The sequence below is a fragment of the Littorina saxatilis genome, linkage group LG1 (genome assembly GCF_037325665.1).
Source record: "Littorina saxatilis isolate snail1 linkage group LG1, US_GU_Lsax_2.0, whole genome shotgun sequence".
NCBI lineage: Eukaryota > Metazoa > Mollusca > Gastropoda > Littorinimorpha > Littorinidae > Littorina > Littorina saxatilis.
Genome location: NC_090245.1, coordinates 90,603,577 through 90,628,911, shown reverse-complemented (window position 1 = coordinate 90,628,911; position 25,335 = coordinate 90,603,577). Strand labels below are relative to the sequence as shown.

The window sequence follows — 25,335 nt, the reverse complement described above, 5'->3', positions numbered from 1 at the left end:
ACCAAATAGTATATTTCTACTTTTATTGTCTCATATCAAGACTTAGTTCAATAACGATTTTGCTGTTCGAATCGATCCAATGATTATTTCGTTCAAGAGTTACTCGCCTTGAATCACTCACATGACCTTCGACTCGATAGCAACGTCAAAGTCGCTTTTAGATTGAATATTAACTGCCAGGTTATTTGTTTTGCTAATAGCACATTTCGAATCGTGAAAAAATGCAAAAACTTGTCAGCAGTACTCAAACTTGCGAGGTTGTCTTTGATAGACTTAAAATGTGCTAATATTCATCTGTGCTTATGGGGAAACTGATAAATGTATCTCTAGTATTTTCTTATCACGAAGACTGTGAATCCCTCATTGGGCTGAACTTTAGTAATTTTGCAGATGACCTTGTTCATCATTTTAGTGTATTTTAGGCAATATGTAGCGGCAATTTTAGGAAATACACTGCGTTGCAAGGGAAATATGCAGCGTATACATCTGCTTTAGCTAACAGAGACAAAGAAGCAGTTAATGAGTTAATTACATTTACTATATAATTATATAGCAAGTCTTGAAAGGCCTCAATGATTCACTAATAATGAATGAATGCATCATGTGGCAGCTGCAGTTTTACGAAGTTAGGACAGAACTCAGTTTCAGAGTTTGGTGATACATAAAATCATGAAACTGTGATTAAGAGTAAATTTGTTCTCTCTTCTTTTTCCACAGTTTCCTCCTTGTGTGTCAGAAATATCATGTTTTTAAACAGATCTACTCAATGTGTGATGTGGGTTTTGTTTGTTTTTGAAAGTGGAGTTGTCTCACTTGACCATAAAAATATTGAAGTCCTCCTTTGCTTGTTTTGTAAATGCAGTGTGCAAGCCTGTAAGTGTAAACGTTTGTTTGAGTAAAAGGATACAAAGTTACATACAATCATGGGGCGGGGATGTAGCTCAGTCGGTAGCGAGCTGGATTTGTATTCAGTTGGCCGCTGTCAGCGTGAGTTCGTCCCCACGTTCGGCGAGAGATTTATTTCTCAGAGTCAACTTTGTGTGCAGACTCTCCTCGGTGTCCGAACACCCCCGTGTGTACACGCAAGCACAAGACCAAGTGCGCACGAAAAAGATCCTGTAATCCATGTCAGAGTTCGGTGGGTTATAGAAACACAAAAATACCCAGCATGCTTCCTCCGAAAACGGCGTATGGCTGCCTAAATGGCGGGGGGTAAAAAACGGTCATACACGTAAAATCCCACTCGTGCAAAAAAACCGAGTGTACGTGGGAATTTCAGGCCACGAACGCAGAAGAAGAAGACATACAATCATAACAATCAAAATCAGACAACATGCACCTAAATAAGATGCACGCAAACTGCAATTCAAACCTTTGACACTTGACAGTCAATATGGTTTTATTTCTGATTTACTTCAACATTGCAGATCTAGTTTCAACATTGTATACTGCAAACACCAGCAAAATCATCCCGAACTGTTTGATTACAGTCAAATAAACCAACAAAGGCATGCAAACCGGTACATGCTGGCCAAATTCATGACACATGAGCTTCAGTTTACACATAAAAATCGTCATTACTCAGCAAATCATTTCAACTGCAGAACATAGACAGTGCCTTCAAAACTTCAAACAGCTGGTACACATCCTTCATTCCATCACACAAAAATGACCAACAGTGGTTACTGTCATACATCAATGCAGACACAATGGAATAAACATCCATTTACTCTCCAGACTTTGTTTTTGAACAGAATATACAGGTAGCTCAGAAAGGCAGCCTTTAAGGATGAAAGCTTTTTTCTTGCTATTGTTAAAGGTATTTTAAACCACAGATGCAAAATGTGTACTAGTACATGCCAAAACATGCACTCACTCACACACACACACACACACACACACACAAACACTCTCTCTCGTCGCATCATCAAATCTCATCTCATCATCTCATCTCATCTCATGATGCTAGAATCAAGAATTCATGGTTCACGATGATGCAGAGGCACTGTTACCAGCATGTCGTTTCTTGTGCTTGAGAATCTCTGTAGCAGTCAGTCGCAGCATCTTGCCACAGGCTTCACAGTGGTAGCTCTTCTTCAATGGATTGCGACTTTGTCCTTCTTCTTCTTCTTCCTCTATCTCTGCAGATCCTGTGATGACAGCTGACATGGTCATTTTATCCTACATATGTGAGAGAGACACTTTAAGTGAAATAATCGTTCAAATCACACATGTGTATATCATGTAAATGAGGTTATGTCAAGCAAGTCTGGCAGGGACCTGTTTTTTCACTGCTTATGATGCCAAAGTTACCGAGACAAACATCATTATAGAAAAAAAATTGCGCTCGCTAATTACCCTCGATAAATGTTTAGAACTAACACGTCACGCCACACTTTCAGAGTGACGTTTCTTTGCTTTGACGTAATAGATTGCACGAGGCTTTAGAAGAGATCGAGGTTCTAAAACAAGCGTCTTCAATTTAGCTGCCCCGACTAAAATACACGTAAGTACAGTATGTAGGATAAACAAAATACTAAACAAAATACTCGTTGCTTTTTCAAATAGTGAACAGCTCGCTTTCGCTCGCAGTTCAATATTTAAAAAAAAAACCTCGTGTAAATCTGGTACGACACAGCAAGCCATGTAGTATTCTCTATATATATCATACCAACACATGCACTGCCTGGTTTGGTAACCTTACAAAGACATTTTCCACCACTGTTATGACAAAGTCACAGCGACAACCTTCCTTCTTAAAACTCTTCGTCGTTTTCTCAGGAGACTTACATAAGCAGTGACAGAAATTGTACATGGCGCTATCATTAGGCCACACAAAAAAAATAAAATAGTCTGTTTACGGTATCCCGACCGACCCTATTTTTTCGCGCGACCCTAGACTTTTTTTTGGCATTTGGGAAAAAATAAAAAATTTTAAAAAAAATTGGGGGAAAAAAAAGTCTTTGTTTTCTGGCAAAATAACAAATATGGTTTTTGGGAGAAAAAAAAAAATAAAGGAAAAAAAAAAATCCCGACCTACCGACCCTATTTTTCTTGTAAAGGTGTGTGTGTCCGTCTGTCTATGTGCGTATGAGTGTGTCTTTTGTGTGTATGAGATTTGTGTGAGTCACTGTGTGTGTGTGTGTATGTGTGAGCCTGTGTGTGTGTGCGTGCGTGTATGCGTATGTAAATGTGTGTGTGTGTGTGTGTGTGTGTGCGTGCGTGTGTCTGTTTGTAAGAGAGAGAGTGAGAGAGAGAGAGAGTGGGTGTGTGTATGTGCGTGTGCGTAAGTGTATGTGTGTGTGTATGTGTTTGTGTATGTCCGTCTGTCTATATGTGCGTATGGGTGTGTGTTTTGTGTGTATGAAGTTTGTGTGAGAGAGTGAGTGAGTGCGTGTGAGTGAGTGTGTATATGTGTGACTTGGGGCGTGTGTGTGTGTGTTTGTGTGTGTGTGTGTGTGTGTTTGAGAGAGAGAGAGAGAGAGAGAGAGAGAATGTGGTTATGTATGTGTGTGTGTGTGTGTGCATGCATGCGTGTGTGTGTTTGTGTGTCTGTCTGTGTAAGAGAGAGAGAGAGAGAGAGAGAGAGAGAGAGAGAGAGAGAATGTGTATGTGAGTTTGTGTGTAGGGCCTATGTTTGTGTGTGAATGAGTGTGTGTGTGTGTGTGTGTGTGTGTGTGTGTGTGTGTGTGTGTGTGTGAATGTGTGTGTGAGAGAGAAAGAGAGAGAGAGAGAGAGAGCGGATTTGTCCTTCGCTGGGGGTATGCAGTGCCTTGGCATTGCACTTCTACTTAATTTTATGTATTAAAAGGGGAAATCCACTGCATTAAATCAACTTACCCCCAGCAAGTGAGTCGTCATGCTGACATGTGTTTTCATGCTGCAGGCGTTCCAACACTGACGCGATCATGGTCTCTCTGCATCGGGGACAGGTCCAGTGACGCTGCATGTGTGACGTGTACTGACCCCACATGCTGGCCGACTCTTCGTCCAGCAGGCTGACACAGACAAACATCAGTGTCAATTTGCAAATTCAAATAGTACAGACAGATAAACACATACACACACGCACGCACGCACGCTAACATGCATGCATCCACACACACACACACACACACACACACACACACACACACACACACACACACACACCAACACCAACATCAAAAGTGCTCTCAAATGTAGCAAGTCATGAAAAAACATGCAGAGCAAATTCACCTGTGATAAGCATCATTATGAATTTGCAAATTGAAATAGTACAGACAGATAAACACACACACACACACACACACACACACACACACACACACACACACACACACACAAAACACAATTGCTCACTAATACTAGCAAGTAAAAAATAAAACATGCTTTCCAGAGCAAATTCACCTGTCACCTACACACGTTTGGAACTGACCTGAACTAGTGTAACAGAACGCCAGGTCATTCCTACAGACGGCTAGGAACATGCGAAATGAGCTACACTAACAGCTAGATAATGAAATGATCTAAGAAACAAAGAGAAGCATTCACTCTAAATATCGACAAGAACACTAAATGAGTTATGCGAAACCAGTCTCTTGGCACCTGAGAGAACAAGAAGGATTCAAATGAAGAAGAAAAAACCGACTTCCATCCTCAACTCATTTCATTGCATAAGATTAGTCCAAATACTGCAGTCCCGCCTAGATGTATTGCATGCTACAGTGGTTCCTGCGATGACAGGTCACCCTTGGGACCAACAACAGTGTCCCTACATTGCAGGTGGCCTTTCATGACAGGTATACTTTGGTAGAGATAATATAAACAGGGACAAGAGAAGGTGTCCTTTTAAGGGAGGTGTCCTCTCATGGCAGGGTCCACACATCGCAGGTACTGCTGTACTGATGTTGTGTCCTGTATACTGACCAGTTGTATGTCAGGTAGGCGTTGACCTGAATGCCGCCTTTGACGGGATCTTCCTTCACCTCGTCTCCCTCTTTCATAAACATCTTCATCCCACCTGACAGCATGGCTTCTGTGGACAAAAGAAAGAGCTCTCTTAGATACCGGTTTGGGTGACAACATACTTACAACTCTCCTTCAAATGCTGTCATCATATTACAGAACTTAGTTGGATGAGAGAGACAGTGCACAAATGTGATGCAAATTGTTAGAGATGCAAACAGCAGGATTAACAATGCAACCAAAATATTAAAAAGCAACAAGACAGAAAACAAAAAGTTGACTGTTGAACTGTTATCATAAAAGAAGGCCAGAAAATGACCAAATGTATCCAAATGTGTATTTGAGAATGATTAAAAAAAAAATGGAATGATCGAAGAAGAACATAATGTTGTTCATAAGCAAAGAAAATATTGCACACAAACTTGAAAATCACTTCCTACAATCTCCAACCCCTACCTGATCACAGTCACTTACTTGAACCGTCCCCTCCCTCCCCCCCCCCCCCCCCCCCCCCCCCTAACTTACGCATACACAAAACCAAACACTATTGTCTGCTCTTCTTCGTTCATGGGCTGAAATTCCCACTGTTTTTACAGCGGTCCCTGCAATGTACGGCCCCCGGCGTGAGCGGACACCTGACATGTACGGACACATTTGCTCGGCACGGAGTGTTTTCCTTCTATATTTGCCCCCCCTTAAACGGACACCTGCAAAACGTGGACGCGGACACTCATTTTCGGTCCCAACAGCAGGTCATACCTCCAATGTACGGACAGACCATCGTCAAATTTTCACCACAACAAAATCGATAACAGAGCACTCCGGCTCTTGGTACAAAGATCACAGCCGCAATGGTGTGATGACAGTCACTGATAACTTGAGTGCACGTGTACCCATCAGGATCGAGGGGAGGGTAGTTTTGGTCAGGAGTGGAGTACATGCGAAGATGCCAACATGAAACTGCACTGTGCTCTTTATTCTTGTCTGTTGGACGTAAACAACAGAAACCACAGTCGATGAAGGTCCTGAGCGAAAGAGAATGAAAAACCGGCCACAGTTCTCAGCATCGTGTGTCGATCTGTGTGTAACCTCTTTCATTGACAAGATACTCTTGTTTCCCCTCAGCCTTGACCAGTGAGTCGGTTGCCTAATCTGTGAACCCTTCAGTTGTCTTGCTTTGTCAAAAGTTACGACAGTCAACTGGTTTTGCTCTGAGTGAACAGTGCAGCTGGCCTCTCTGGCCACAGCCCCAGACAGTACATGGCTGGAGGGAGTGAGAGAGAGGGATGGGGGGGGTGGAGGGGTAGCTGGCTAAACTCTGTGGGGTGTCCGGTGTCACTGCATGTCAGCAGGAAGAGCATTGGAGAGAAATAGAGAGGTGTACTCTTCCACACATTTTCCAAGCATCAGTTGTCACGGCTTGGGGTAGGCATTAGTGAGGGAGAGTGGGAGCTGTGTTATGTACAGTGTATTTCCGACTAAAGAGTGAAAAGTCACTGCCATGCCACATGATCGGCATGCGGTCAATAAAGCCAGACAAGAAGAAAATAAAGTACATGATTATGACATGCAGCTCTATCTGCTGCTATTTATTCAAACTGGTTTTCAAGCTTATTCTTGCAAAGCATCTGCACACGCTCCTCTGTGCTGTGTTTGTGTGGCTGCTTTCGTATGTCAGTGCATGGTGAGTGTGTTCACTGCCTTGAGGATTTATTTTATCTCTTCCTTTCAACACTTTTCATACAAATCATTTTTACAGAACGTTTAAAGAAGTATTAGGAGTTTATTATTGTTTAGTAGCCACAAGAAGTGATTAGCATAGACTCAATCCTGTTGTTTGTGTGTCTCCGTCTGTGTGAGTGTATGGGGGAGGGGGTGGTGTGGTCACCCCTGCCGTGACCGGACACCTGCAATGTACGGACAGTTTTGCTATGGCCCAAGGGTGTCCGTTCATGAGAGGGACTGCTGTATGTGTATAACTGTTTTTACCCCGCCATTTAGGCAGCCATACGCCGCTTTTGGGGGATGCATGCTTGGTATGTTCGTGTTTCTATAACCCACCGAACTCATTATACACAAAACCAAACACTATTGTCTGCTTATTAACTATTACTTTCTCCCTCATTCTCCACTCAGCCAGGAAATGTTATTTTTGTATTTCATACTCACTAGATCCAGGGCGCACATAGAGGTGCTGCATCTCAGCAGCCATTATTCGTCGCAAAGCGTAAGGAACCTTGCTGTCCAAAAACTCTGCCAGTTTCTGTGACAGGAGTCGCTCCAGTTGCCGCGCTCGAGGGCTTGTCTCACGATCCTCGTTCATGCCTTGAAACGTGTCTACACAACAAGCCAAACAGAAAATGTCATCGAATCAGCTCAGAAACCTGTGCAATCAAAGTTAATTTGATCAAGGGCGTGCGTCTGCATCCTCTTCCATGCTTTCAAATCTGTTAACAGAAAAATGCATTCTGCATACACAAGTGACGTGCTCCAAGGCTTGTCTGGTGGTCCTCATCCTTATTTTAAAAACAAGCCAAACAAAAACTTACCTACACAAAAATAACCCCAAGGGCATGTAGCGCAGGTTATGCTCCACATGGCGACCTTTCTTATCAAAACCATGCACACTGGAGTTCACTATTTTACTCTTGCCTAGACCGCTTGCCTGCACTGATCAGTGGCAATGTGTAGTGAGGCAAAACCACTTGAAGACGTTACAATGATCTGGGCATAGCACATGTGGCCAGTAATCAGTACAGGTAAGCTATCATGGCGGCAGTGAATTATGAGCTCTGGTGTGCATATTTTCCAAAGACAAGGGGTGACACATCTGCAAAAGGTGTCAGCTGATGTCAGTCTAGCATACAAGGACATGAGATGAGCGTACTGAGAACAAAAGTTCACTGTATACCCCACATGGGTGCATGCAGGGTTCAAAATCTCTGCCTTTCTGAACTTTCCTGGACTCTTGCTTTTGACCTGTACTTTTTGATGGCACACTGCTGCCAGAACACCTATCAAAAAGGTGGAATTCTGGCTTCTGGCATAGCCACAAACACCCCTGACCCAATGCCTGTAACAATAATATTTCATGCTGATGACCTGTCATACCTTCTAGTCTGAGTTGCAGCAGGTGTAGCCAGGTAGACCTGAGACTGATGATAGCTGACAAAACCTGCTCTGCTGATTCTGCATCTGGGAATCGAACCTCCAGCCATCCGTCACACACCAATCTGCAACAGAGTCCATAATATCCCATCCTTTAACCCTTGTAGCTCTGACTTAAAAATCTAGCAGCAGCATATCTCAGCCCTGCCATCACTTGATTTACATGTCATATGAAAGAGTGGCTTTTTAGCCTTCATCTAAAACAAAAATAGCATGTATATATATAGGTACACTGGCTCAAAAGATATAAGCAGATGGAAAAGGATTTGGGGGGCTGGTGGGACACTTTAATGCAAAATACCGGTAGAAATCTAGAAGTAGAACGGATGGAGTTGAAAGGTCAACGACTAACGCTAAAAGGCCCCCTAAATTTGCAAACATTTAAAAAAAACCTCTCCAGATGTCCAGACAGCATATAATAAACGGTTTTCATTTTTTACTATTCTTTTGAAAATCATCCAGATATAAGTTAAAACCATAAAGCGTGTGTCTATTTTCCCATACCTTGTGCAGTCTGAATTTGTGTCAATGGAGTTTGTGAAAAGAGTCAAGGTCTGCAATGCAGGAACACGCATACAGTTGACCAGGTACGGCTTGTTGTTGGTCTCCAATAAGGATCTGTCAACACAATCTTGAAGACATTAAAGTGGTCAAGCTGACGTGTTTGTTCAACCTGCTCTTGCAACCACCTTTTGAAAGCGACCACCTGCCCCAAATGACCGCTCCGAAAGATGCCAGAAGTTTTTCTTCTATAGTATTCACCTTTCCATCGCAACCACCTGTCTACAACGACCGCTTTTGGTTCATCTCTCGGGTGGTCGCTATAGATAGGTTCGGCTGTATATTAAATGTACCCCATTGCACCTAATGGTCCTACCGCAGGTGAGAGATTTTTTACAGTCATCTGTTTTTGTGAAGCAACACTTAAATACTGAAAACACATGATTTATTATTACTCAATAGAATTGGACATGCCTGCTGGAATTTTTATTTTAAAATGTATGTATGTTTAAACATGGTTAACAGAGAGGTGTAGAGATGCGTCAAAGGCGATTTTACTCATTTTGATAGACAATAAAGTTGATGTTATTGTTACAGTGGAACCCCCCCCCCCCCCTTTATGACCTCCAAAAATCTAAGAAAATCAGGTCTTAAAAAGGAGGGAGTCTTAAAATGGGGGTTCATTTACAGAAGTTATGAACAAAAGGTCCAAGAAAACAAGGTCTTAAAAGGGAGGAAGTCTTAAATTGGGGGGTCTTAAAAGGGGGTTCCACTGTACTGTTATTTACCCATAGGCAAGCAGCTCATGGCGTGTACTCAGACGCCCTCTGAGCTCAGTGGGGCCGGAGTGTTTCTCAGGAACCTCCGCCGATGGCTTCAGCAAATCAGGCTGGTACGCAAAGATGCTGGTGGGGTGGAGGAGGATGAAGGGTTTGTTCTGAAATATTTCATTGTGTTCTTTGTAGCTGCTGAAGTAAAGTGGAAGCTGTGGTGAAAGGACATCTTTAGGACAATTAATCCCAAAACTGTCCCTATGTTGCAGGTTGCCTGTCCTGAAAGATATATTTTGGTCAAGATAATAGACAAAGGAACAACAGAAGCTGTCCTTCCTTCGAAGGTGTCCTCTTATCTTACCTTCAATGGCTTGAATCTGTTTTGTTCCCTCTCCCCCATCACACCCTCCAAAGAAACAGCGGACACAAGAATGTTGGATTTCAGCAATGAAAGAACATCTACTGTTGGACTACTGTTTGTTGGACTGGATATTATCGCCAGTGAGGTGGGTCGGGGAAATGCAAGTGCATATTCAAATAGAAAAGAACACAAATTCCATCTCACACGGCATAAATAAATCCCTGCGCCTTGAATATGTGCGCGATATAAATTGCATACAATTTTTTTTTTTAAATCCCTGCGCTTAGAACTGTACCCACGGAATACGCGCGATATAAGCCTCATATTGATTGATTGATTGAGTTGTGCAACCACACTAAACCTTACAGCAGAACGGACGCCTCAATTTTCACATTATTTTTGCAGACATCATGCAAGTTTTGAATTATATTTCTTTCAAAAAGGGTGTACAGAATAACCTGCAATGTGAGGCCCTGCTGTTGAGAACACACCTGACCCAATACAGGACATCTTCCGTTGTCCCTTTGTCTATGATCTTGACCAAAACATTCCTGTCGTGACTGTCCACCTGCATGGTGGACACTTGTGATGGTCCTACAGGTGTCCTTCCATTGCAGATACCACTGTTATTTAAATAAATATTCCAAACATTTGATACAATTAATTCTTTTAACACCTCTATAAAATAAAGAAGAAGAAAAAAGAATGGTGCCAACCTTGGTATGAAAGGCTTGCTCTGAGGTGCCTTTGAAAGAGTTGCAGTCATCTGCTAGAGCCACCTGGGGGAAGATTCCGCTGCAGAGAATGACTTTCAGCAAGTTGATGTCTCGCAAGGTGAAACTGCGACTGCGATTTGAACGCTCCTGTTTGAAATACATAAATGTGTTAATGAACAGGAGTCTGATTATACAAGGCAAGCAATCTTCACGTCAATATCTTTGCAAAGAGGATTTCATGAAAATATTGTACTGTTGCATATTCTTAAAACAAACACACAAAGAAATTGTCACAAGAACAAAACTACCATGTTATTCTTACCATCCACCCACCCCATCCACCCAAAAGCAACAACAATGAATGACTCTACCTACCTGTGAAAGTTAAAAAAACAAAAAGGAAAAATAGGGGGACATTTTTTCTTCAATCCACGACAAAATCAGCCTGCACTGTGTCCCATCTGTCAACATCCCCCTCCTCCCCAAACACACAGGTACATTTAAATGAACGCAGATGTGTGAGAAAACAGATTTTAACTCTCACTCAAAGCCAGCTACCACTTTCTCTTCCCTCTAAATGTAAGTCATGTAGGAGCACAGATTCTATCTCTCACTTTCATTTCTGTTATCCCTTTAGTTTCTCATCGCTTGATAATTTGGGTCGCTTCCTCAGTGGTGACACGGGGATGGAACATGGATACCATCTCTGAGTCTGCGCATAAAGTTAACCCATGTCTGCCCCAGCCCGGATTCGAACCCGTGACCCTCGGTTCACAAGTTCAATGCTCTACCAACTGAGCTACCGGGCCCCCCCATAGCGAATTATCACAATATCTTCATGTTGAAATATCAAGTTTTACCTGCAGTTGACTGAGGTCATGAGTCAGACGGAACTCCAGGTCCTTGATGTCTTCCCCCTGCTCATCCTCCTCATGATCGCTCATTGCAAAGTCCTGCAAAATCAAAGCTTGTTTGTACTTGTGTCGTTTTTCATTTTCATTCCTTTTATTATTATCCCACTGCTGGGAAATTCGGGTCGCTTCCTCCCAGTGGAGAGCTAGCCACAACAAGAGTCATGCCACCCAGCTGTGTGCCTGTTTAGGTGTAATCAGCCACCTGCACTTCTGCCACGAGAACCAAGGTCTTTTACATGCCAAGGCGGTGACACAAGGGTGGGACATGCATATCGTCTCTGAGTCATCACATAAAGATGACATAGACAAGCGAAGTGGCGCAGTGGTAAGACGTCGGCCTCCTAATCGGGAGGTCGTGAGTTCGAATCCCGGTCGCTGCCGCCTGGTGGGTTAAGAGTGGAGATTTTTCCGATCTCCCAGGTCAACTTATGTGCAGACCTGCTAGTGACTTAACCCCCTTCGTGTGTACACGCAAGCACAAGACCAAGTGCGCACGGAAAAGATCCTGTAATCCATGTCAGAGTTCGGTGGGTTATAGAAACACGAAAATATCTAGCATGCCTCCCCCGAAATCGGCATATGCTTCCTGAATGGCGGGGTAAAAACGGTCATACACGTAAAAATCCACTCGGGCTAAAACCATGAGTGAACGTGGGAGTCTAAGCCCATGAACGACGAAGAAGACGAAGAAGAAGAAGAAGACATGTGTCCATCCCAGCCCGGCTTTCAACCTGTGGCCTGAGGATCACAAGTCCAGTGTTCTACACAATAAACTAGCTACCAGACTCTCTTGTGAGATCTGCAATTACACAAGTGTGGCCGAGTGGTAACGCACTTGCGCTCGGAAGCAAGAGGTTGCGAGTTCGACCCTGGGTCAGGGCGTTAGCAATTTTCTCCCCCCTTTCCTAACCTAGGTGGTGGGTTCAAGTGCTAGTCTTTCGGATGAGAGGAAAAACCGAGGTCCCTTCGTGTACACTACATTGGGGTGTGCACGTTAAAGATCCCACGATTGACAAAAGGGTCTTTCCTGGCAAAATTGTAAAGGCATAGATAACAAATGTCCACCAAAATACCCGTGTGACTTGGAATGATAGGCCGTGAAAAGTAGGATATGCGCCGAAATGGCTGTGATCTGCTGGTCGATGTGAATGCGTGATGTATTGTGTAAAAAAATTCCATCTCACATGGCATAAATAGATCCCTGCGCCTTGAGTCCGAGTCTGGAGATACACACGCGATATAAGACTTCATATAACAAGTGTTGTCATTCCTTCAGCAATACCAATTTTTCAATTTCAGCTCTGGTTTTGCTGAAAACAAACACACAGTACATTAACAAGTCACAGGAAAATACAAGATCATATACAAAATGAATAATAATTATACGAGTTATCGGGGATTTATTTTCATTCACGTACCTCATCTTCTACCTTCAGCACTTTGCGACGCTTTCGTTCTTGCTGCTGGTCTCTCTTGAGCTGGCCTAGTCGCTTCCTTTCTCCGTGTCGCTGCCGGCGCTCCTCGCTGGTGAATGCTGGACGCTGGTCACCAGCTCCGTCATCAAGCAGGTGATGGTCCTGTTGAAATACAACAACTGAATAAACCAAGCTCTCTTTTTGACCCTCTTGTCCAAGTGAAATTTCTGACACCAAAAGGGATTAAATGGCCAAGAAGACATTAATACAATATCAATAGTGGCATAGCATAAAATTCATGTCACCTTTTATGTACGTCTTCTGAAGAAATGACAAAGAATTTCGAGTATAAAGTTTGCCTACGTCATTAGTCATAACAGCAGTGGAAACTTACTTGTAAGGTCACCAGGCTGTGCATGTACTGGTATTATATATAAATTACTTGGCGAACGACAAGAAGAAGATATATAAATTACGATACCTGGCACACACAAAAAACTGACTGTCAATAATTCTAGGGTTCTCTCTGCATTTCAGATATCAAACCATTTGAGCTATGTCAGAAAGTTAGGAAGCTAGCTGTTGGTGCTGAGGCAAAGGAATGTTCAAAATGTTTTTCCCCTTTGCATCCGTTTCTGAACTACAGTATTCAAACTGAGACAGCTAGTGACCATTGCTTGGTGTCTGTTCCCTACAAGCAGACATGGACTGAATATTTTAGAGCTGTCCAATGAAAGATATCTATCAGGAGCGGTAAAAGCCAGGTCCAAGACAATGAACCAGACAGGCCAGAATGAGAAACACTACCCTTCTGAGTCAGCATCTCTCACACGCTCCCCCTAATCTAAGGTTGTAGCTCTTTGACACATATGGCATTTCCTTCGTCTCTCAGTCTCAGAGAACACAACAACAAGAATCCTTGTTTTCTTTTGTTCAACAAAAATAACCTGACTATACTTGATGAGTATTTCACAGTGGCTGCTGTCTTTGTGCTATTAACCTGTCCAATTCTATACTTGCCTTGAGCAAGTCTCTGAACTGACGTTTCAGTTTTGTCATCTCATAGAACCTCTGCTCCTCAAGACAGCGTTTTTTGCACCACTTCTTGGTCCCACGACCTTCAGCTTTCACCTGAAAGAGCAACACACCACAAAATATAGTACATCCCTCCAAACCCTCACCTTTCATCTGAAAGAAAAACAGACCAAAGAATAAAGGATCTCTTCCAATAATTTACACTTAACACTGCTCTGTGAAGGTGAGAACAATGTTTCGGCTACTTAGTTTGAATGTGCATCAGGCAATCCGTGGCTTAATATATAAATCAGTACTTTGCCATAGCAAACTGTGGTCTTACAACAGCATATTGTGAAAGCTACATAAATCATTAATACATCCAAAAAAACATCTCCCAGAAAAACTGACGAACTAGTTTAGATTTTTCTATCAAAGTCTGTGCTTCTCTTCAACATTTTTTAATACTTTCTACGGCTCTTCTTAGTAAAGAGTTTATAGCCATCAATACACAGCAAAAGAATTCCATTTTTAAAAGTAACATTGTACCTTTCTTTCTTTCTTTCTTTATTTGGTGTCGTTTTCAACCACGAAGGTTATATCGCGACGGGGAAAGGGGGGAAGATGGGATAGAGCCACTTGTTAATTGTTTCTTGTTCACAAAAGCACTAATCAAAAAATTGCTCCAAGGGCTTGCAACATAGTACAATATATGACCTTACTGGGAGAATGCAAGTTTCCAGTACAAAGGACTTAACATTTCTTACATACTGCTTGACTAAAATCTTTACAAACATTGACTATATTCTATACAAGAAACACTTAACAATGGTAAAAGGAGAAACAGAATCCGTTAGTCGCCTCTTACGACATGATAGGGAGCATCGGGTAAATTCTTCCCCCTAACCCGCAGGGGGCAACATTGTACCACTAAGTACCCAAGATGGTGGTGAAACGCATACACAAAAGGTATACATGCATGCAGGGCAAACAAAAAGGAAAAATGCCAACACTATACTGTCAGGCAGTTCGCTTTAAACGGTGAGAAAGCAGCCCACATTTCTATAAGGGTAACAGGACTATATAAAATCATGTCCTTATCCTTACAATTACACACAATGTAAACCATGATAGCTGACCCGGATCCATTCATCAAAAGCATTGAGTAATATCACGGGTATCCTTGTTCAGACTTCAATAATTATGCACAATGTAAACCATGATAGCTGACCCGGGTCCATTCATCAAAAGCATTGAGTAATATCACGGGTATCCTTGTTCAGACTTCAATAATTATGCACAATGTAAACCATGATAGCTGACCCGGGTCCATTCATCAAAAGCATTGAGTAATATCACGGGTGTCCTTGTTCAGACTTCAATAATTATGCACAATGTAAACCATGATAGCTGACCCGGATCCATTCATCAAAAGCATTGAGTAATATCACGGGTGTCCTTGTTCAGACTTCAATAATTATGCACAATGCAAACCATGATAACTGACCCGGATCCATTCATCAAAAGCATTGAATAATATCACGGGTGTCCTTGTTCAGACTTCAATAATTATGCGCAATTTAAACCATGATAACTGACCTGGATCCAGTCATAAGAGGAATGAAAGTACCCAAGATGGTGGCAAAACACATGAACAAAATTACACACATTGTAAACATGATTACTGACCTGAATCCATTCATCAAAGGCATTGAGTAATATCAAGGGGTGTCCTTGTTCAGACTTCAATAATTATGCACAATTTAAACAATGATAACTGACCTGGATCCAGTGATCAAAGGCATTGAGTAATATCACGGGTGTCCTTGTTCAGACTTCAATAACTATGCACAATGTAAACCATGATAGCTGACCTGGATCCAGTGATCAAAGGCATTGAGTAATATCAAGGGGTCTCCTTGTTCAGACTTCAATAATTATGAGCAGACCTGTTTACCCCCATAAGTGTTTTGGAGTAATGCTCAGCCCCAAAAATAGTAATCCTGGCACAAAAATAGTAATCATCCAGCATTCGTCGCCAATTACAACGCACATGACAACTGTGTCTGCGAAACGCAATCATGCACATATATCCATCATTCACAAACAAAACACATCAGTCAGTTTTTGTGGTCATCATAATTTCAAAGAAGATCACATCAAAAGCACATGCATCACTGATTCTTTTTCTTTTGCTCGTAGTAGGCCTTTTTCAGTGTGTCAAGCGCTTCTCTACTGTACTTGCGCTTGCCGAATGAGTGAGGGCGAGACTTCACCACTAGAATAAGGCTCTCCAGCGTCTCATCAGACAGATCTCTGGTCAGTCCTGTGCTTTTTCACCCCATTTTGCCATTGAAAAAAACAATGCCAAACATGTGAATTGATAAAAAAAAATAAAAAAAATAACAAAAAAATTATTTTTTTTTACATTTTTTTTATTTATGAAAATCGTAGTCTTGACACGGATAGCGGAATGGCGTATTTTTTGCAGAAAATCGTAATAAATTACGCCAAAATCGTAAGGGTAAACAGGTCTGTATGAGCAATTTAAACCATAATAACTGACCTGGATCCATTCATCAAAGGCATTGAGTAATGTCAAGGGGTCTCCATGCTCAGACTCCAGTGATTTGCGTGCTGCCTGAAAAAAACCAGATTTAATTTGTTTCAAGTTTAGTTACACATTTATCAATATACACCCCAAATGATAATCAAGATCATCGATTTGAAAACAAAAAACAAGTCAGAAAACAATCAATAAATAAAAACAAGCTAAGTCATGAAAAATATATTCAGAAACTGATGTCACAGCGTACAAAACTTATTTTTAAACTGTTGAAACTGGTCAAATCACTCACAATAGCATCATGATCAATGTGAGCTTTGCCAGTGAAGGGAGACTGAACGCTCAAGGCTGCTGCAATTGACATCACTGGATCAATCATCTGAAAATAAAAAAGTCGCAGATCACTTAGAAAATTAGTGATACAGTGAGAAATTTGGTTCATATCTTCTTCATTCACAGTCTTTTTTTTTAATTATGTATCTTGACATCAGTTCAGGCGGTTCATAATTCCAGGAGGAATAAACGACAAAAAGAAGTTCAGTCTCAAATTTGATCTGACTCACTTAAGTTAAACAGTTACATGAATACTCAAACAAAACTCATCAACAACAACAACAACAAATTATGCAGATACTATGATCATTATGTCATTGTTTTCAAAAGTACATATATTTCAGCCTTACAAGAATTCTTCTCAAAATATAACATTTTAACTACATGTATAATAATAATAAAAAGATACATGATAACCTCCTTGCGGTTGCAGACCCAAAACAGGAATCTTAAAAAGCACGAAAAGGGAATACCAACATGAAAAATGGATCCCATGATGAGCATTTTGCCGATAACAACATCCACTGGAAGCATGCCTAGCATCTGTCCGATGGGAGTCAGCGTCTCATCTGCTTCCAAGGCACCCTAAATAGCAAAACAAAATTTAAAAAAGGCTGATATTTTCTGGATAGCATCAATTGTACACACACTCTGCAAAGGCTGAAACAAGAAAGCACAAATCTGAAGCTTCATGACATGAACAAAAATAATATCTGAAAATCAAAGCAACACTAATCTGCTCCATTAACCTTACACATATTAAGACATGATCATCATAAACATTTGTTCTTTCAAAAAGCCTCAAAGAAACAAGAAAGCAAAAATCTACTTTACATAAAACTGAAGCTTCATGGCACGAGAAAAAAACTTTATCTGAAAATCAAAGCAACACTAATCTGCTCCCTTAAGCTTACAGTTACACATACAAAAACTGATCATCATACTCACTTGTTCCTTCAGAAAGCGGACAGAGTTTTCAATGGCTGACATGTCTGGTGGTTCAATGAAAGGAAATCTGTAAGGAAAAGACCATTAGTAGTCAAAGTGTACAATGTTCCAGACTTGACATTTTCAATGGACTTAACCCAATATAATAACAAGAAGAGCAAACGCTCGATCGAGTCACTTTCGCAGTTCTGAATATTATATGAGGCATCAGATGGACAGGAAGAAATTGCTATTCACAACACAATACAGATGTAAATAATTTGATGTAAAGAATAATCCTATAAAGTTTGAATCAAATCCGATGAATAGTTTCAGAGATATGATATTTCAATTTTTTTCCTTCAAGACATACCTGTGACCTTGAAAAAGGTCAAAGGTCACCAAAGCAGACGTCAAAGTGTAGAGGTCACTGGGAGTCACGTTCACATAAAATTTGAGCCCGGTCACTTTTATAGTTTCCGAGAAAAGCCCAACATTAAGTTGTGTGTTGCCGAACAGAAAAGGCTAGTTATCTCCCTTGTTTTTCTGATAACGTTCGTAAAAGGCTACAGATGTAAATACTTTGATGTAAAGAATAATCCTACAAAGTTTCAATCACATCCGATGAACTTTGTCAAAGATATAAAATGTCTAATTTTTCCTTTGACGCTGACCTGTGACCTTGAAAAAGGTCAAAGGTCAACGAAACCATCGTTAAAGTGTAGAGGTCATTGGATGTCACGACTAAACAAAATATGAGCCGGATCGCTTTGATAGTTTCCGAGAAAAGTCCAACGTTAAGGTGGTGTCTACGGACGGCCGGCCGGCCGGCCGGCCGGCCGGCCGGACAGACTAACACTGACTGATTACATAGAGTCACTTTTTCTCAAGTGACTCAAAAATACATTAATAAACATGTACAAATAAATGTGCGAATATTTATAAATAAATCAATGTATCAATCAATAAACATGCTGTAATATTCAGGTAACTGACCTATCCTAATTTGTTGCTGCGACTGTTCTGATCATAGCAAGACAGTTTATCAATGTTCGGTCAGTGTGCCAATGCTTAAGTATTGAAGGGAAGCTTTTACTCAAAGCACCACAGTCATCATAAGTGACGGGTGTTTCCAAACAATAAATACAGGCTAACTGAGAGGCAAGCTTCTAAAAGGATCATTCCATTGAACCTCACATTCAGGGATGATATTTAGCATCGGCAGTTGCCGAAATGCCAAAACTTACTCCAAATCACAGAAAACTGTGCCTTAGGCAGGAGAATTGCCAAACTCTTGCACAATGACAAGGATGTCAGAGAAAAAAATTCAAACTTTCAAATCCATTTCAGCAAAATAATCCAAGCTGAGACTTGAATTTTCCCACAGTTATACTGATTCTCTCTACTTTTTTAAGTCCATTTTTTTCACAAATTGCAAAAAAAGACATATCTTACTTGCGACAATTAGGCAGCCCCATGGAGATGAGCTGTAGAACTAGGGAGTCCAGCGGCACTCTCTGGATCTCTGGCGTTGTGTATGCCTGGAACTCATCATAGTCAGACTCTGCGTATAGTCGAAAGCAGACTCCTGGCCCTGTGCGACCAGCACGACCTTTACGCTGCTCAGAACTGGCTCGACTGACCCAGAACTCTTTGAGACGCTGCATCTTGTACTTGGGGTCAAAACTCATCTCCTTCACCTGAAAAAAAACCCCGCAAAAATGTACTATTCATACAAGCTGTCAGTTGTAAAATAAATATGAGCTGTTCTTCAGACCTCGATAAGTTTCCACAAATAGAATTTCTTAAATACAAGAAAGGCTCTCCCATCATAAAAAAAATTAAACATTTTAAAACCAACTGTACAGTGCATAAAAAATGTACCACTTTCATATAAATACAGAGAATAATCTATGCCAATGTTTTAGAGGTACGGACCTCTCTATAAGCAAGCCTAACAACAGCTGTCATTGCCTTGAAGAAATCAAGGACATCATACACACACTGATCCTGTGAACAGTTCCAGTGTTTAAGTAATGCAAAGCACTTTTTTCTAAGTCAAATCATGATGAACCATCCTCTAAATTAATTTATACACGTCAAACATACAGTGGTACTTGTGGTGAAACACACCCCTTGGGACCAGCCAAAAGTGTCCCTTCATTGCAGGTGGCCTGTCATAACAGGTATATTTTGGTTAATACAGTGTATAAAAGAATTTAGTCAAGATGAAAGACAAAGGGACAACAGGTGTCCTTTATTGGGAGGTGTCCCCTCATCAGAGGGGCCACTGTAAACCCGTGATTTGTAAAAATGTAAAAATTGTTACAAATCACGTTTTTGCGCCCGATATTTTCTTGTCATCTCCAAAGTCAAGGTACAAAAACGAAATCCCTTGACTTTTGGGGTAGCGCGACTCTGTTAATTTTAAGATTTTTTTTTTTTTTTCATTACTAGGATGTCCCATCGTTGGGAAATTCCGGTCGCTTCCTCCCAGTGGAAAGCTAGCAGTGACAGAGTCGCACTACCCCAAAGGCAAGGGATCTATTAGTCCCGTTTCGCCGTTATCCCAATTCGCCCCCATCCCATTTTGGCGACATTTCTCAGGCCAAGTGTCATTTTACCACCATATCATGTACCATTAGCTCCACTTCCCATTTTGGCGCAATCCTGTTTCGCCGTTAGCCCATTTCGCCCCCATCCCATTTTCGCGACATTTTACAGGCCAAGTGTCATGTTACCACCATGTCATGTACCATTAGCTCCACATCCCATTTTGGCACAATCCCGTTTCGCCGTTATCCCATTTTGCCCCATCCCATTTTCGCGACATTTCACAGGCCAAGTGTCATTTTACCACCGTGTCATACCACTAGCGCCACATTCCATTTTGTCGCCATGCCGTTTTGCCGTCATCCCATTTCGCCGCCATCCCTATTTCGCGACATTTTGGATTGTGGCAAAATTGGGATTTGGCGAAAACAGAATGTCTTCCTAGTTGAATAACGCAGTATAGTAGTATAGTGAGGCTTGGCAAGAAGAATAAATAAAAAATGGGATGGCGGCCAAATGGGATGGTGTCAAAATGGGATGTCGCGCAATTGTTATGACACGGTAGTAAAATGACGCTTGGCTTGTGAAATGTCGCGACAATGGGATGGGGGCAAAATGGAATGCGGTGAAACGGCATGGCGCCCAAATGGGATATGGTGTCAACATGGGATGTCGCGCTATTGTTATGACATGTTAGTAAAATGACGTTTGGCTTGTGAAATGTCGCGAAAATGGGATGGGGCAAAAAATGGGACGGCGGCAAAATGGGATTGCACCAAAATGGGATGTGGAACTAAAACCACCCCCACCACTCAGCGTAGAGGCTCTAAACAAGAAAAATAATAATAATAAAAGGCATGCATTACTTTGTGGAATGCGATATTTTTACATTTTTACATTTTTACAAATCGCGGTTTTAGGTTCGACGTGATTTGTAAAATATTTTTACATTTTTACAAATCACGGGTTAACAGCCACACATCGCAGGTACCACTGTACACTGTGTCTCCATACCTTGCCAGAGTCAACAACAAAGCGGACGCCATCGATGGTGACGGAGGTTTCCGCGATGTTGGTGGACACAATGCACTTCCTGACACCCTCAGGCGGATAGTCAAACACCTTCTCCTGTTCCTCCACTGACAAGGCACTATGCAAGGGCAGCACAATCCATCTCTTTGTCTGTCAAAAACATCAGTTCATGCTGGTAAGTCAAATATCTCCTCCTTATTGTTAGCATCTTATACAGGGCACGAGGAAGGCCTGCCTACCAAGTTTTTAAAGGAGTTAGAACACAGGGATTTGAGATAATTTTCTTGTTCTCCCAGTAAATCTTAAGAAAAAAAGCATTTCAATGGATACAGATAGTACGTAAATTACCATTAAAACAGAAGAAAATGTAAGGGACATTGATGTACTTTCGTGTACTGAAAAAGAGCACATCAATGATATTCACCATGAGCTGAACCCGAATAGTTATTTCTGAAGCACCAGCCGCTACATCCACAACAAAATGAGAGGTACCCACCTGCTGTCCATACATCCTGGCAGCTTCCACCACACTCATGATCTCTGTCATACCACTGAGGAAGACAAGCATATCTCCACGCTCTGTTGGTGGGTATTGGCCATCAATGCGTTTCATAATGCGGAGGTAGGGGGTGGGATCAGTCTTGGCTGTTCGCCCACTGTACAGCTCCGTGTCTTTGTTCAGTGGGCAGTACTCCATCTCGATGGGGTAGAGCCGTCCCGGTACCTGTCAGTCAGAAGAAACCAAGTCACTCTCTGCGATTTCAAAGGATAGGCTTAGGCTGGAAGAGTGGGTTGGGATTCTTACAGAATCCGTACACTCACTGTTGAAATCAACAGGATGTTTATTAGACATAGACTTATCATTACACTTTACAGGTTATAATGCTGTAAGAAAATTATCATGATTGAGGGTTTTTTCTTTCTTTGTTCATGGTTGTTGTTTATTCTTTTCTATCCTTGCTTGTTTTTCTCTCTTTATTTGATAATCTGCATGCAGTTTGAATGACTGGTTAGAAAACGCTCATATTTGCATAAACAACAAGGGGTCCTTGCCTGAGACAAGAAACGAGAGAATCAAACTAGTTTCCTGGACAAATCAAATGCACATGTATAACTTGTTCAGGTCACCAGTTTGACTGTACCTTGATGACTGGGGCTCCATCAAAGTAGTCGGAGAAGAGAGAGATGTTGATGGTGGCAGACATCAGTACCAGTTTCAGGTCACTGCGCAGTTTCAGCAGACATTTCAGCACCCCCAGCAGAAAATCGGTAAAGATGTGTCGCTCATGCACCTCATCAATCACTATCACGCTGTACTGAGACAGCAGCTGATCTGTCGACATCTGACGGAGAAGCAGACCCTCTGTGAGAAACAGGATCTTAGTGGAAGCTGTTTTTGTTTTCTCAAAGCGCACCTGAAAAGCAACTTGAGAGCCGTACTCATTGAGAGTTTCGTGGCCCACACGCTTTGCCAGAGAGATGCATGCAATGCGCCGAGGTTGGGTGCAGGCTATCTTTTCAAATCCTGCTTCCATAAGGTATTGCGGCATCTGAAACCAAAGTAGAAAATTCTTTTATAGGTGAACTGCACGAAATCATTCAACGTTTGTATTCCCTACCCAATGGAAAAGGAAAAGAATTACAGTGCTGTCATGGAAAAACAAACAACATACAGTGAACTGAAACACAATCACCAATGCGAAAAACACTAAAAAGCCATATATTATAATATTTAAATACAACCAAAAGTTTTCTAGTCCTGTCACAACTTCTGATATTTGTCATTCAATTTCTCTGCTAAAATAAAAAGTGATGTGGAAACTTATCCATGGTCCTTTAATTCCAATGCTTACAGTATCCTGGTACCCTACATTTTACAAAAGCATTGATTTTGAAAGCAATGCCTGCAAGTGAAGCGCAATACTTGCAAACAATATACATTTATGAAGGAAAATTAAATAAATTTATTAACAGTCTCTACCCTACCTGTGTTGACTTGCCACAGCCAGTATCTCCAGCCACCACCACGATTTGATGCTCCTTGATCATGGAGATAATTTTTTCCTTGTACTGATAGATGGGCAAGTTCTTCTGGTCATGCCGGATCTTCTTCAACTTCTGGAACTTCTGTTTCTGGCAAAAATCTAGGTAGTGAAGAAGAATTCCACGGAACTGCCTCACTCTTTCTCGAGTCAGTTCCTTGTCCACCTCATAGTCAACCAAGCGTCCCTTCTTGATGAAGTCCTCAGCTTCACGGGTGAGCAAACACAGGTTGATACGGTAGCGGCGGTCGTACTTCTGTGGAATGTCTAAAGGCTCTGACATGGCCTCTGCATCAGCTTCATCAGATCCTGAAAATCAAACTACTAATAAACAACATTATATATATATATATAATTTATTATGTCTCATTAGTTCTAAGTTAACACAGTATTTCTTCCGATTCAGAACACCTGTGACTGCCAATTAATTATGATGTGCACGCGACTAAGCCATCATTCATGTTGGGACCATGCTTTGACTAAAGTTAAATCCTCAACTTATTGTTAATATTTAACTTTTCTGTCCCTTATATTTTTGTGTATTATTTGACAAAACTATCTTTATGTAAACTGTGCTTAATTCTAGCAGATTGTTTGTTATACCGTCCTCGGTGTATCAGCTTTGACCTAAAAAAACAACGTTTTGTAGACTTCTCAATTGATCTCATTCCAATATTGACTCATTGACTGATTGAGGCAAAGGTACCCTTCCATCTCACCAAAATAGAGTTTTCAAGAAAAGGAAGAGCTGATGCTGTACTGTGAACATGTATAATTACTACTATTACTAGAAGAACACGTACATGTATACCTTTGGTTTTTCCATGTCCTTCAGTCTCTGCTTTCTTTTTTTGGTAGGCTCTGTACTTGGTCAGAAATGTCCAGAAATCTTCATATTCCTTGGATCCTCTGGGAATGAGGTCCTGATCACGAAAGAAAATCCTGTTGAGTGAGAGCTTGTGCTTGCTATAGTCAAACGCATAATCCGGGCTATCTTCTACTTTGCCATCAACACCTTGACGTCTTGCTGACTGTGATCTGTTCTCAGACTGGCAGCTCTTCATGTCTGTTTCATCTTCAGAGTAGAAACTGTGAGTTCCCTCTACTGGTCCTTTGATGCTTTCAGAAGGAGGTGAATGCTCATGGTACGATCTGCCACCTTTGGGACTAGTTCTTTGTGTGTTCTCAGTCCTTTTTCTGTCCCTGCCCCTGTCACAATCTTTGCTGCTGGAACTACTTTCTTTGTGACGATAAGAACTTTTATGCTTGTCTCTTCTCCAATCACCTTTTCTATCACGAGGGGATTTTTCTCTACTACCATCATCATCATCGCCATGGTGTCTGCTCTCACGTCTTCCTCTGTCACTTTTTCTGTCCGACTTCGATAGTTTACTCCTGTCCCAAGAATTACCTTTGTCTCTGTCAGTGTCATTGTATTGGTCTGCTTCTTGTCTGTGACTGGACTGCTTCTCCAAGACAACACTGACCTTTTCATCTTTCACAGAAAGCACATTTTCAGATCTGTCAAAATCAGAATCTGCTGGACTTCTGGTTCTATGACCTGATATGTCTTTGTAATCCTTCTCCACTTTCACTGGTTCTTGTTCATGTTTACACTCTTGTTTCCTTGTGGTATCTGTCAAATCTTTTCTGCTATCTCTTTCAGCGTCACTTGCACGATCCACATTATCCTTTCTTTCATGCTTGCGGTGCTTGGATTTTTTGCGCTTGTGTTTCTTGTGATGCTTGTGCAATTTGGAATAACCTTGGTCAGAATCATCACTGCGGTCTTTTTGTCTCCTTTTTTTGGGTTCAGGTGTTGCATCACACATTGTGAACACTTCAGTGGTATTCCTGCAGAAAGAATGAAACACACATGAACAAAATGTACACAGTGCAAGTACAACTAGGAGTATAATTTAATCACTATAATTAACATGGGAACTATTGATCAATTCGACCCCGGTGTCACGAACTGAAAACTCTGCCTGAACAATCCTTCTCATTGCGGTCAATGCGCATGCGCTAACATGGGGAGATTAATCAGGTCGTGAACAACCTAACCCTAAACCT

General features: G+C 41.5%; 1 protein-coding gene across 2 annotated transcripts; it reads right to left on the bottom strand.

Annotated features, from left to right (window-relative positions):
* Positions 1 to 1,381: 1,381 nt before the first annotated feature.
* On the bottom strand, positions 1,382 to 25,128 carry LOC138983873 (probable ATP-dependent RNA helicase DHX34). Of its 2 annotated transcripts, none has more exons than XM_070357206.1 (21): positions 24,074 to 25,126; positions 23,207 to 23,571; positions 22,363 to 22,770; positions 21,717 to 21,944; positions 21,203 to 21,370; positions 19,091 to 19,335; positions 17,657 to 17,723; positions 17,186 to 17,293; positions 16,668 to 16,754; positions 16,376 to 16,450; positions 13,816 to 13,926; positions 12,799 to 12,957; positions 11,327 to 11,419; positions 10,467 to 10,613; positions 9,405 to 9,553; positions 8,620 to 8,733; positions 8,059 to 8,180; positions 7,117 to 7,284; positions 4,909 to 5,017; positions 3,841 to 3,998; positions 1,382 to 2,150 (listed from the first exon to the last, which is right to left on the bottom strand). In XM_070357206.1, exons 1-21 carry the CDS (start codon positions 25,092 to 25,094, stop codon positions 1,987 to 1,989), a joined length of 4,266 nt encoding a protein of 1,421 aa, XP_070213307.1. In that variant the 5' UTR covers positions 25,095 to 25,126; the 3' UTR covers positions 1,382 to 1,986. The 2 variants fall into 2 exon arrangements, with proteins under 2 accessions (XP_070213307.1, XP_070213312.1); XM_070357211.1 differs by having other exon boundaries at positions 2,052 to 2,181; positions 24,074 to 25,128.
* Between the last annotated feature and the right edge of the window lie 207 nt (positions 25,129 to 25,335).

Excerpts from the sequence above, each read along its gene's own strand:
- LOC138983873 (XM_070357206.1), bottom strand. The coding sequence starts at position 25,094 with ATGTGTGATGCAACACCTGAACCCAAAAAAAGGAGACAAAAAGACCGC. Across the intron at positions 17,724-19,090 it reads GGGCTGCCTAATTGTCGCAA|ATTTCCTTTCATTGAACCAC; the intron begins GTAAGATATGTC and ends TTTTCCTTACAG. Across the intron at positions 13,927-16,375 it reads CCTTTGATGAATGGATCCAG|GTGAAAGCTGAAGGTCGTGG; the intron begins GTCAGTTATTAT and ends TTGCTCTTTCAG.